Source organism: Plectropomus leopardus, chromosome 13, assembly GCF_008729295.1.
Source record: "Plectropomus leopardus isolate mb chromosome 13, YSFRI_Pleo_2.0, whole genome shotgun sequence".
Classification (NCBI taxonomy): Eukaryota; Metazoa; Chordata; class Actinopteri; order Perciformes; family Serranidae; genus Plectropomus; species Plectropomus leopardus.
This window is the reverse complement of record NC_056475.1, coordinates 25,830,800-25,845,323: the sequence shown is the minus strand read 5'-3', so window position 1 is coordinate 25,845,323 and position 14,524 is coordinate 25,830,800. Positions and strand designations below refer to the sequence as shown.

At 39.1% G+C, this 14,524-nt stretch overlaps 1 protein-coding gene across 2 annotated transcripts; it reads right to left on the bottom strand.

Annotated features, from left to right (window-relative positions):
- Positions 1-2,040: 2,040 nt before the first annotated feature.
- Positions 2,041-14,485, bottom strand: nufip2 (nuclear FMR1 interacting protein 2). Of its 2 annotated transcripts, none has more exons than XM_042498960.1 (4): positions 14,078-14,485; positions 10,163-11,842; positions 8,992-9,024; positions 2,041-6,954 (listed from the first exon to the last, which is right to left on the bottom strand). In XM_042498960.1, the coding sequence occupies exons 1-4, from the start codon at positions 14,241-14,243 to the stop codon at positions 6,902-6,904; spliced, it is 1,932 nt and encodes a 643-aa protein (XP_042354894.1). In that variant the 5' UTR covers positions 14,244-14,485; the 3' UTR covers positions 2,041-6,901. The 2 variants fall into 2 exon arrangements, with proteins under 2 accessions (XP_042354894.1, XP_042354895.1); XM_042498961.1 differs by having other exon boundaries at positions 14,096-14,484.
- Between the last annotated feature and the right edge of the window lie 39 nt (positions 14,486-14,524).

Here is a 14,524-nt window from a genome sequence, read left to right as displayed (position 1 = left end):
AACTACAAGGAAAAGCTTTTGTCTATCTGTTTATATGGTGAAACTTTGGAACTGTCTGAATGATGAATTGAAACAATGTCCAAACATGGCGCAGTTTAAGAAAAAGTATAAAAATATGATCTTTAAAAGGTATGAGGATGCAAGTGCATGAATATCACTGAAGGTTGACATAGTTTCTCTTGTTCCGTTTCTCTGTTTATTTATTTATTCATTCTCTTCATTAATATTTGTTTTATTATATTGTTTGGTTGTTTTGTTTATGTTGTGATTATCATTGTTATTATTATTATTATTATTATTATTATTACCACTTGTTCTTTCCTTGAGGTGTATAAAAAATATTAATGACTCGTGCAAGGTGAAGGGGTGGGACTAGATAAGTTTTGACTTTCTCCCACTCCATTTTGAACATGCAAATGACAAACTTATTTGACTCTCTGGTTGTTGTTTTCTTTTCTGTTGTTTTTATGTTTATTTGTGTTTATGTCTTTAGTTTGTACTATGTTTAGTTGTTCATGTTCAAAATAGAAAGAAAAAAGAAAAGAAAGAAAGAAAGGTACCGAATCATATTTATTTTTAAAATGTGTCTAAAACACAATAAATATAACATATGTGACATTGCATTTTATGTGAATGATGTTGTACTTTGTTTTCTTTTATTGTATAGTTTGGTAATGTGTAACTCTAGTTGAGAAAAGCGCTATGGAAATTAAATGTATTTATTTATTATTTTGATTATTATTATCAGTTTCTAAACTTTTACTTAAAAGTTGTATACATTATAATATAGCAAGATTAGAAAGAGATATAGATTCAGACATACTATACTATGTCGCTTTTAACAATTTTTGGACAACATACTATACTATGCCATTTTTAATGATTTTAGAGCGAATACTATACCATGTCGTTTCTAGTGATTTTGGGTGACTTACTATACTATGTTGTTTTTGTGGCATTTTGGCAAGATGAAGGGATAGAGGAGAGCCGGTATCAGGGCGAGGCTGACCTGACTTGGGCAGGGAGCTGTTCCTCTCCCAAGCCTTCCTCTGTCTAATGACTGCTTGTGGGAGAAAAAAGTGGATGAGATGCGATTAGGGCTCATTCAGCAATGGTTTTTCAACACCATGGCCCCTTCTGCAGAAGCACAACATTTCAACAATAGAGTTGCACTTATCAGCATCGGAAAAAGTTGTGTGGGCTTGGATTGAATGCAGCGGATCGCGAAAGGGTCCCCGCCAACGGCATATGCCAACAAGCAGGTCAGACCAGAGGGGAGAATTGAAAGTAGAAGTTCCGGATGAAAAGAGGGAGAAGAGTTGGTATCATGGTAAGGCTCGTCTGACTAGGAGCAGGAGCCGTTCCTCTACCAAACCTTTTTCAGTCTTATTGTCTGATTGCAGGAGAGTAAAGTGGATGAGATGTGATTTTGGCTCACTCAGCAACGGGAAATCTGGGACTGCTCTGTGCACATCTTCACAGAGACACGGTTAACATTTGGGACTCTGATGCAAATTCAAAAAATGCACTGCAGGAATTGAATGATGCCATCAGCAGCAACATCACCAAGCAACTGGATGGAATCTTCATAGTAGATGCTGATTTTGATCAACTAAACCTTCCACTCCAAAGTTGTACCAGGATCAAGGATAAATGTAATTTTGCTTTTTAACTTAAAAAAAAAACAAACAAAAAAAACCCCCAATAAATCTACCTTCTACCTTCCTTTAAGGCCACAACATACTATACTATGACATGTTTGTTGTGTGTATGATATCTGTTTAAAAAAAGCGCTTTACAAGAGCAGTCCATTTACCATTTAAACATGCCAGTTTATGGTCAGATTGAAATGTGAACAGAATCCGACTGAGCCCTGTGGTTTTCTGTCCAAGCCGACATCACACAAAACACCAAATTCTTCATGAAAATTTGACATTTTAATGGAAACTAAAATTGTGAACACTGGAAGTTTTTTTTATATATTGACTCTATTACATTGTTTGGAATTTGAGGGTTATTATCATGCTTTTTAAAAAAGAAAAAAAAAAAAAAAACATTGTAATGTGACACTTCTGTTAAATTCCAAACAGAAATTAAATAATCAGACTGCTCACTTAAAAAACTTAAATGTCAACCTGTAAGACATTTGAGAAAGAAATGCTATTGCCTCGTATTTTAGGGGGGCAAGAGATGTAAAAGCGACAAAAGGAGGAGCAGGTCCAAAAAGAAAAAAAATGCATCAACAAGCACAACAGCCATTTGAGATGACACAGAGAAACAAAATAAGATGTCTTGGCGGAACATTTCGCCTCTTTTCATGACTGAACCTTGTAAAGACACGTTACCCTTTTTTTTTTTTCAATTCATCATGTGTGGAATCATAAACACTGTACCTCTCACGTGTCATTAAATAAAACAAACCCCCCCCCCCAAAATTAAAACATTTTAACAAGAGGCAATGACAGTTTAAAGGAGGAACAGTTTTTAAGTCGAGCACAAACACCTAAGTCCAGCATTTCCCATTACAGACGATTGATTTACTGGATGAAGAAGCAGCACTTTCGGTATTTGTTTTTATCTTTTGAAGATTGCTCCTCTCTCACACCGTATAACAACACGTTCAAAGTGACATTCAGCTGCTACAGTAGTGACTTCTCTTCACTGAAATCTCCGAACCCAGCAAGATGTCAGGAGGCCGGTTATGACATCATCAACAACGTCCCCAGTCTGTGCGCTTGCCATTCACTAGCTGAATATCTGAGTAGTGTACCTTTGGCGAAAGCAGATTTTCAGAGTTGTTGAACCACACGTTAAAACCTCAACTCCCCCTCACAACATGATCAACATCACTACAAATAGAAAATATATTAAGAGGAACTCTGGGATGCAGTGTTTCAATGCTCATCACTCCATCACAACTATCTGAGAAAATGAATGAAAGTAATTGGTAGAAAATCTGTTGAAAAAGTGTTCAGATATATTAACACTGGTGCTATTGGGTGGGTGGGTGGGGAGGGAGGGGGGTCTAGATCAGCCTTTATCAGTAACTAAATCCTGTAAGACTCATGAAAAATGAGACATCTTTATTTTCTGTATCATTTATTCCTTTAAGTCTCATCCTACTTGTGCATCTATGGATAAATTAGGTTATGAGTCAAAAATAAAATGTTATTAAAAACATATGTTAAAATATTAATTTGTTAAATCAGTTCAAATTAATTATGTGCTACTTCAGACATTAAACTTGACAATGAGACTGGCATGAGTAAGTATACGCCAGCGAGCGGACGCCACCCGTCCCATTCAAACTGATTTTGGCTTTAGGTCACACAATTCCGAACACACAAGCCATGACAATTTCAAAAGAAAACCTACAAAAACAAATAAAATGCTCATTGCTTTCAGCTGCGTCCATGTCGTTTAAAAGAAAAAAATAGGATTAGCTGCAAGAGAACTTAAACAGCATTGCAAATGTTACAAAAAAAAAAAGAAGAAAAAAATGGCACGGATATATGCTGGAAGCAGATTTTAAACAATCAAAATTGCTGTAAAAGTATGTTTTTTTTTTCACACAGGCACCTGAACATGAAACAACAAGGAGGAGGGAGGGGGGGATTTTGAAATATATGAGGAACTTGCATATAATAGGAAGAACTCGCTATGCACACACCCACAAAACGAGGCCGAACTCACAACCTGGAAGCCTGCATCCTTGAGGTGATTGCACATCCTGAGGGAGGTAGAGATATAAACTCCACATTATCAGGCTTTTTCTTTCTCAACACACCAACAGTCAGTCACTCAAACGCCCCCCCCCCCCCAATCACTGATTAACCATCTACTCAGCTTCAAGAACCTGTTTTTGGTTTGCAGGCTACAATACTAAATAATAGTTCTATCTTTATAAATGCATATTCAACATAGCCTTTTTGCTGTATTTAAGTGCTAAAAACAGAGGTGCCTTGGGGTGGGAGGATTCTCTGATTTCCCTGTACAGGACCATCCTCTAAAAACATAGCAAGACAAAATTAAGAAAGAAAAAGGTCATAAGACTACAGTAACATCACATACAACTCATTCTGATCACCCTGTTTTACATTTAGAAGCCTATAGATGCATCACTGTCTGCAGAAAATGATTTCAGCCTGAACCTTTTGGCATTTACCATCTGAGAACCTGATTATGTCACTTTCTATGGATTATGGGGAATCTGAGAAATTGAATTTTGTGTAGTTTCAAACCAGATCGAATGTCACTTTCCGCGAGCACAGTAAAAACATTAAGGTCTAAATGCTAATGGGCAGTATCTGCTCAAATGCCCTTGCTTCCTCATACAACACAATTGTTCTTATTCAGAGGGCAGCATCTGATGATACACTCATCCATCACACGCTGTACAATGGAAGCCAAAAAACAAAGCGTTTTAAATACCAGAGAGCTGACTGAGATTAGAACGTGGAAGCTAAATGTCAAGACGACTGGCTGCAGTTATGAGTAGGAGCTGCGGCGCTGCGTAATCAGGACACAGTGGAGAGAAGTGTACTCGAAAGCTCAGATTGTAGCTACCCAACAGAAACACCACTGATGTTCAGCAATAATAAATCAAGAGGTGCTTCACTACAAACACACAAGGGAGAAAATGAACCGTCAAAGATTGCAAGATTACAGTCTAGTATAAAACAGCGCATGGAGCAATGTGCTTTTTTTAAAAAAAGGGGGAAAATGTGTATTTTTAGAGCCCAAAATGACAATAACAGCACCTTGCATGCAACGACAGCCTTCCTCAACATTAATTATTTGGTGTTTTGTCACAACATCATATGAGACTCTACAGAATGGGACTCCAATTTTCCAATTTGAGAACATGACAGGGGCCATTTGGCAAAAACAATATTTAACATAGTCATGGCTTTATCGACACTACCTGAGTTACATTTAATAATTCTGTATTTATCAACTTTGTTTTTGTTTTTTTTTTCTGAAAAGTAACAGCCCAGAGCCATTCTTTCAAGGAGTATTTCTCATCAGTACATATAGATCTCTCTAGTAGTTAAAAGATAAAAGCAATTAGTTTACATAAAGTGCTATTAATACACACGTTAACCAAATCAAATCCTCTAGAGAAAAGAAACCTGCACAGTTCCTTTGTTTGCGTAATTAAACCAATCCTGATTTGGAGATGGTGATGAAAAGTGATGTCACAGCTGGCCAGTTAAGAAGTTAGCAATTTGGGCTCCCTAGACTTCATAATAAGATCTTTCAACGTGAGCAGATAATAGTAAGAATTTGTGCAACAAACGGAAACCGCACCTCAAACATTTTTGAACAAACCACACCAGCATCTTGGGGTGATGATTTTGTAGCTCCGATATAACCCATTTTCACACATCGTATGGATCACACGGTGTTATTGCACACTGGTTTGCAAATGTAAAATGTTAACAGTAAAAACATAAAAGTACAACTTATCTTCACATTTCAACACAGTTTGACAAAGTGGCTAGTCGGAAGGGGGGGGGGGGGCTAGATTAGTATTGCAATTGTTGTTACTGTTGTCTTTGTATGGCGATGAACAGTGACCTCTGACTTGCTCATTTCCACCAGTAAACATGCAAGAAACACAATGCCGTAAGACAGAAAAGTAAAGAGTCAGGGGGGAAAAAAAAGGTTGTAAAATGCAACACATGTTCCTTTGACAAAAGGAAGTGAACATTTTTTTACATTAAAAGAATTGCAAGCAAACTAATCTGAACGGACATCCTGAGTCTTGCTGCTGGACATAAAGCACAAAAGGCAGAAGACCTCGAGGGCAGCAATGCCTTTTGCTTAACAATTCGTCACTCAGTTAATTCCTAAAGTCAGGACTCATATATTAGAGGGAATATATGAATGTGAATTTAAGAATACTCTGCGCTGACCTCATAACATTTTGCATGAAATGGATGAAAAGCTTTCGGATGAAAAGATTTTGCCTATAACGGAGACCTGATTTTTTGAAAAAAAAAATCTTTAGCACACCTGTAATAAACCAAGGAAATGAAGGGGGCGTAGTTTTCCTTCAGATTGGGCACTTCTGTACCTGTGCTCTGGGGTCACACTGCAGATAACACTATTCATTTAAGGGCAGACGAAACAGTTTAAACGAAGAAAAAAAAAAAGCAAGCGTTTTAATTTCTGGGCTCTGATTTTCCCCTTAAGGACTTAAGACAAGGTTCTCCCTTCCTGCACGGGGCCTCACCTTCGAGCTTCCACTTAACAGTTTTGACTCCAAAGATCTTAACTCCACAACTTCAAGGCATTCTTTGCAAAGTGTGTTCTCCTTTCCTCCACGATGAATTCAAGCTTGCACACGGATGTGTATGTATAACGTCTAACATATCTACAATGAACTCATTTTGAATGCGTGAAGAAAGAAAACGACTGAGGCATCCCATAGTCAGACTGACGGCTGCCGCAGTTCAACAGGATAAAGGCTTAGGGAGGTGCAATCCATGACACCTTCCTTTGTTGAACTCCCGAACATCATCCTTAAGGAGCCATGAGACAAACAGCTATCACAGCTCCAAAGTTCCATTTAGCGTGTTGGAGAGGCACCGATCAACTCCTTTAACGTCCCTCCAGAGTGTGTGTGTGTGTGTGTGTGTGTGTGTGTGTGTGTGTGTGTGTGTGTGCGCGTGTGCGAGCGAGCGCGAGCGTGAGTGCGTGCATGTGAGTGTGTGTTTGTCTGATGCCCCCAAAAAAGTCTGTTTTTCCACCGGAGATTCCAAGGAAAATCTGTCATGCTAAACTATCAATGTTTTCACAGTTGTTACTTGATCTGTCCGACAGGATTTAGGATTTCCAAGGTAGATAATCGCAGCACCCAGAAGAGAAGAAGGTAAGTACTGTTAGACCGTCTGCCTCACTGATCAGGTCCATCCTTGGTCTCATCATAAACCACTACTCTTTTTGGATCTACAGCAGAGGGGGAGAAAAGGAGGCAAAGGTTTAGATCATTCAACATGCTATCAGTCTCACTGAAATATAACAACTGTTTGACTAAATTCCGCCAAAGAACAACAAATGATCCTGACTTACATCGAAATTTTGAAGGTTCAGGGATAAAAACAGAACCTACCATCGCAATATTTGCTTGGCAATGTTGTATCAATACACAGACGCTAAGTATTGTTGTTGGGTTTTTTTATAAATATATTACAAATTATTAATTACAGCACATACTGACAAAGTTTTCCTTTGTAGAAAAAATTTGTAGTTGTTAAAAAGGAAATGCATTGCAATAAATCACAACATTCAGCAATATTTCAAACCCTTTAAAATCACAATAGTATTGTACCACGTCTTGATTATCATAATAACATTGTATCTGTATAGCTTTCCCACACATTTTTCTTGAGTACAATTTCAAAACTTTCCCATGACTTTTCAAGGACTCATAAATAATAAAGGGATGAACATGCTCCAAGAGGTATTATTCAAAAATGATAACAAACAATAACCTTTTCTAATCTCTAATAGTTGATTATGTTTGTTACATTACATGGGAGGTTATCAATGGAAGACTATTGTTATAATTAACGTCATTCCACTCAAAAAATCCCATGACTTTTTTCAAAACTTTAAATACATTACAAATTCCATGACTTTTCCAGGCCTGGAGAATAAGATTGAGAGTATTGGCTTCTTTTGTTAGTAAAAAATGTGTTTTTGTTAGTTTAATTTGTCTGCTCTAAGTCTTCTATTTTAGTATGTCTTTTATTTTATTATTTAATTTATTCTTTTATTCTGCCCCGATCGTGTTTAATTCTACCATTAGTACTATTACTTGTGTGTTCACTGCTAATATTCTTTGAGCAGTATTTAGTCTTATTGGTACAGGCTGTAGCTGTTATTTTTTTCTGAAATTGTTCTCTTTTGTCTGGCCTTAGTTGGTATTATTGTTTGGATTTTATTGTTGTTAAATATGTATACTAAAGGTTTTGGTATCTGCATAGAAACTGTATGAAAAAGCTTCAAATAATCCTCAGCTCTGCTTAAAATGGCGTATTTGATTCTATTTTGTGGATGAATATAACAGCCTCAGACATCATTGAAGTCATGTTTGTACTGATATGAACACACAAGTCACTTGCCAGCTGGCATGACTGCAGTGTTAGAGGACCATACAGCAGCAGTATGTCAGTCATTTGAACAGTGTCTCTGCTGGTGATTATCCTGGGTTGCTTATGTTTCTGCTCTATGGTAATAAAACAAATGTGGCCTTTTAGCGTTCAAGAATTAATGGTTATGTGATGTTAGTCCACGACATACAGCTGTCTGTACTCGAGAGGCCTTCTGAAGGTATTAACGCAGCCTCTGTGCACATGCTGCCATACGGACAAACTACAACATTAGATTTGTGTAAAGTGATATATAATAAGGAGCTGTCTTAAAAAGCTTTGGGATCTTTCCAAAGTCACTAATAAGTTGATTGTAACCACAAAAATATAAAGATCATGACTGCATGAGTTACATAGGCACATAGTTACCAGGCTGTCTTACTAATGTGGAGGCTGTACTGTGAGTATGTATAAATCCATTGACAGAAATACATAAGCTGTCAATCTTTAAATTCAGCGGCTACAATTTAGCCTTGATCCTCCTCATGTTATATGTGCTGCTATAGCTGCACAGTCAACACGGTTTTAAAGATGAAATTATTTTGGAATGTCACACACAAGTGTATGTAATACAAATTTCAATACTTTGGAAATTAATTTAACTAATTTAACTCCTGCACATTTATAAAAATTAGTAACTTAACTAACAGGCCTGGATTCCAAATATTCTGAATATAGGAAAATGATATGTTTCACAAATCTTTTTTTTTTTTTTTTTTTTACACTTTCAAAATATGATTCAACATTTATAGAGCCCATTCTTGTTGACAAAACTGCCAAAACATTTCTAAAAACAGAGGCAGGAAGAAGTGGACAACAAAGTTTGGTTTACCTTGTTTTTGCAAGTTGAAAATGAATTCCATTTCTGTTGAGGGGAAAAAAACATATTAATTAATCACTTATTTTAGCATTAATTGGTCACAAAAATATTTTTAAAACATGCAAAATTCATCTCTCAAAATAACATAGTCTAAAATCATAATTAAACATTATTTCTTAATTTATTGTTGTATACATTTGGTGCATAAAATCACTTGAGGTTTAAGTTATAATCCTTAAAATTTTCTTAAAATAAAATAGCAGGGTCTGCCATTCCCACACTGGATTCAAATGGTTTCCACATGCATGAGGGATTCACAGGAAACTATACAGCATAAAATCCAGTGTTACAATCTGTAATTTTATCTCATCAGCAGCAGCCTCGCTGTTGTTTTGCATTTTTCATCAATGGATCATTTGTATTCTTAGCAAAGTCATAAGCGATAGGGTGGGAGCAGTCACAGTGAGCTTCTAGGTGAGGAGCTGCAGGTGACAGGCAGCACACCTCTCACTTCTGAAAAGGTGACCACTCTGGGATCATCAAAAATTTTGATTTATCTGAACATATCGACTCTGCATATTTGAAACCGGTATTAATTGTCATTTTTCCACAGAATCTATACATCAGCACCAGTTCTCACCTCCTCTTATTGTTTTGTTTACTTCAGTCATGCTACAGTTCTCTGCTAATTACCCAAAAAATATATCTTGTAAATAAATATTTTATATTTATCTTGAAATAAGAATTTTTATATGAATGCCCTCAGAGTCAGATGTTCCCTGTGGCATCAGAAATCGATATTTTTCAAGATATTATAGTGTAGCTAGAAATTCTTGTATAGTGACACTGCCGGTTATATTAACCTGCTGTCATGTGAAAATCTACCCGTACTTTGCACAACATAAAATATGATTGCAGAATCAGATTGCAGATCTAATTATTATTGACTGAAGACTAAAACAATTCAAGACTGTTTGTTTACTGTTGACAGATAAACCAGTTGCTCTTCTTTTGTATTCCTGACAAAGAATCTGCTTGTGTTTGCTCTAGCATTAAACCACACTTGCCGTTAACATCAATAACCACAAGTGTTACCAAATCAACCAGGAATAAACCCTAAGGATTACAACTTATATTTTTATACAAATGAATCTAGGAAATGGAAAAAGATAGTCAAAGTTACCTTTAGTGTGATAAGTGACAGCAGCTTTAATATCAAAGGACCCCCAGCTACACCTTCTGCCAATGTCTTTAGAGAGGGCCTGTTGTTTAGACGAGCCAAACAACACAGTGGTTAGCTGGCCCTGTGCAGGCTTAGCACCGTTGTCTTTACTGGGGGCCGACACAGCAGAACCTGCACCCTTGGCCTCAACTTTTGTCTTGTCCTGGCCACATGGCTGCGGCTTGTTCTCCTCCTCGGTCATCCCGCAAGCAGGAGAACAAGCGTTAGACACATTGCAAGGGGCACAAGTCCTTTTCTCTGGGTCTTGAGTCAAAGTGCCGGGCTCTAAGAATGATGGGCTAACGTCAAAGCAGGGCTGGGCAGCCTGACACTCGCTTTGAGCCGTGACCACAGTAGTCTTGTCCTCGGCGGGCGCCTGGCCGCCTCCTCCTTCGGCGCCCAAGTTGGGCTCATTGATGAAAGAAAGCCCCCACTGATTCTGGAAGATATCTCCCAAGGCTTTCTGATTTGTCTGAGCAGCCGGTGGGTCAAGGTGACGAGCACTAGGGAGCACAGGTTGCATATTTAAAGGGTAAATTACAAGAGTACACTTTCTAAGCTCATATGCTTCTCCATCTACAGGACTGGTCGTAGAGCTACAGTTACTTTCCAAAGGGGATGCTACATTCTCGCCACTTGGGATAGATGGGGCTGGTGGAATACTACTAGCAGCAGGAGCAAAGAAGGTACCCACTGAAGGGCAGCCATTTCCGTTTCCAGAAACAGGGCCATTAGTAAAGCTAGCTGAGGTGATAGTTTTCATAGCAGACATAGGGACCTGGGACAGTCTAACAGGAGGAGGCAGTGACTCTCCTCCACCTTGAGCTACTTTGTTGAGGTTCTCTTTTACTTTACTTGCATAACTGATCTTGGGAACGATTTTTGCACTGCTATTGTCCACTGGAAATACTGGAGGGGGCTTGAACAAAGTCCACGAGTCCTCTTTTGAAGGTGAGGAAAGCTTGGCTTTGTGCCTTTCCTCAGTCTTTTTACCAAAGGTGCCAACTGTTTTGCCGTCAGAGTTTTTCCTCTGAGATTCGCCCATCGAAGCCTCTGACACAACAGCTCGTCGAGCTGCTGACTGAGCTTCTCCTTTATGGGCGGCTCTAAAGCCATCAAGTCTAGAAGTCAATCCCTTCTCAGTTGTCTCGAGATTAAAAGCCCCATGCTCTTGTGTAGTGTTTCCCTGCTGCATGTCTTTGTCCTTTTCTCTTATCACATTATCAGTGTTCTTGGCGTTGTTACATCTGGCCTTGCGTTTCTTCGGAGTAGTATATCCACCTTCAGAGCCGCTTCCGTCATTGTCCTTGCTCGAATAGCCATTTGTAATTAAGCCACAGTTTACAACGCCATTTTGAAGCAACAGAGAGTCTTTCTTATCCAAAGGCTGGCCCTCATGATGATTCAAATCCACAGCCTTTTCCTTGTCATTTTTAAGGTCCATATTCTTCTTATAGTCCAATCCCTTGCTGCCCGCTTTCGGAACAGTCGTGTACGACTTCTGCGTCGACTTCTGCTTCACATTTGCGTTACTGGTGTGTCTGTTACCATTGCTGTTGGAGGGATGTGACATACCAACAGTATCAGACAGATGTGGATTCTTTTCTCCCTCCTCCTCACTGATGTTTACTTTTTTATTGCCTGAAAGGGGAAACAAAATTAGTTTAAACTGAAATGATACAACACCTCAAACATTTGTTTTGTTTTATAGTGATAAAACTGTTCCAACTGCTAAAAGATTTACAAAATAATGCTGGTTTTAGCAAGTTTTTTTGGGATTCCAAGAATCAAATGTTTTATAGTATATATGAGCTAGCACTTCAGCACTCCCTGTTCCCTTTTCTCAAAGTCAGTAATTTTTTTTGATTAGATGCCTAAAATATGGTCTGTGCTCAACGAAATAGATTTTCATGTTTTCTTCTATGGCATAAAATGCGTCAGTAAATACCCCAATCATTAACTTTAAAGCTTTCATGTATCTTAAAAAGGCGGCTGCTTCCAAGTGGCTAAATGAGTCTGCAGAACATCATCACGCCAAACCGCACCAAACACAGCTCCACAGCTTTGTTAGTGTGGCAGTTTTGTGAGTGCGACTGTAGTGTAGTTTATTCCCAACCTAATATTTTACTTCTCGCAGTCAAAAATCAAAAATCAAAGCAGTGTTCATTTGTGGAGATTTTGCTGAACACAACAAGTATCATAAATGTTTGTTTGTCACAGAGCATATTTTCTGCAATGACTCAAAGGAAAAAATCTTATAAGCTTTGTGACAAGGGAACCAGGGTGACGCCAACTTCTGCACCAGCCTACAGAATAATGTCAACCCTGGGGCATGCCATTTGTAATGCAAATATGAGCAAAACCTGAAAAAAATGCTGTACCTTCCTTTGCTCGCATTTGAAATTAAACCAAATATGAGATATCCATGTCATTCACATTTGGCATATTTTTCAATGCCATTCACAGATTAAACTGGCACTTCCTGTGTTAACCACAGATATACACCATAACTTTGATAGCAATCCATTTTCTGGTGTTCACAGATTGTCTTTTCTGTTAAATCATTGCGGCTGTCAATCTTGCCAGGCAGGCTCAATACCACTGCTTGTTCATGCTAATGAGTTGCCTGAATATATATCTCCTAACACATTCCAAGATGAGCTGGGTGCTCACTGTATTTACTGTAACAAATCATGGTCATGTATCATACCTCACAACTGCATGCCGGGCTGCTAGATGCTAACTTTCTTGCGATGATCTAACATCAAAGACCAGTTGCTGCAAGATGTAAAAGGACAGCTAACAGCAGCATTTATGACATGGAGTGGCAGTGAACCACAAATAGGTATGTGCATTGCACACAGGCATGGGCATGGCTGTGTCAACGTGGGGCTTCTAATTTAATGGTGCTGCTGCCCCTCATGTCTGTGGGCACAGCGCGCTGCACACAGCCTCGCTTTTCTTATTATACAGGAGCAGCCTCTCGCTTATTTGCATTAACACTGCTGCCAGCAACGTTAAGGTCGATGATTACATCTGCAGCAAACCGTATCTTTCTCAACTGGCCAAAATCGAGTTGCTGCGTGGCTTCACGTTGACTGGACAACATGCAACAGGCCTGTCAGAGATGGCTAGCGTTAGCCACTAACCGGGCTGGGCATTAACACACCCTGGCACCGTTGGTAGTTGATTGTGCCACATAACAGCCACCTGACAACCGCGAACCAAATGAGCTAAAGACGACAACGACGTGTCAGTGTGCAAAGTACCGTGGTTGCACAAACATTTTCAACTAGCCGGATAAATGTAGCATTAGCTCGCAGTAATATTCTAACATGGCCGACAGGAAATGGCAGCTCAGAACATTCCAGTGGAGCCGGCTCGCTTTCCTAAACTGGACACAAGCATGCTGAAATGAACAGGGCAAAGATTTGGCTCCTGTTGGGGACGAAACGTCATGCACACCTAACAGTGAATGCGTTTAGAAAACACTGTGGTACTGAATGATTTTCTAACACATTTTAGTTGCATTTGCAAAAGAAAAACGGGTGGTGAAACCGGCTCACAAGGTCAATCCCCGATATGTCAAACCACCACCAGCGACAACTGTCACGCAACGTCAGCTAGCCAGCTAGCTAACTTAGCTAACTTAATGCTTGGCTTCTGGTCGTACGGTGGCTAACTACTGGTCCAGTCGGTTGGCAACTCATCAGCTATAACATTTCTTTGATAATTCAGGGCAACAGGAAGCATGTAGTTTAAATACATAGCTAGCTAGCAGGCTACGCTCCCAATAACGGTGGAGTTAACATTAGTTAGCAAATGCTAGTCGGCTCGTTGACATTAGCTGACTAAGGCTAGCAAGCGTTAGCTCACTTTTCCGGATGGCCCAACCTGTTTTCTTCGTCTGCGTTTCCTGATGCTGGCGCTGGAAGTGGCTCTGATCATTTTTTGAACAAGTTGTATGTTGAATAGGGTGTCTGTCCTCTCCGTGGTGGTGATATTGCCTTTCTTGTGCCCGATCTTTGGGCTGTTCCTCCATTGAAGTGTAGAATGTCGGACTTGTTCAGCCAATATGTTAGCTCACTGGTAAGTACAGTCCAATCACTACCAGAGTAAAACGGAAGCTATTTGAAGCCTCTGTAAACGTCAGCAGTAAACGTCTAAAAATGGCACTGTTTTGGGTGGTCACCGCCACTAAATCCCGTGTCTAGTATTTGTGCTGAGTTGTGCAGGGGGTATTTTGCAGGACTTTTCAGCTCTCGGTGGACGTTACACGCTAAAATAACGGACGAGTTGTATTTTAAAAAATCTTTTCGGGGG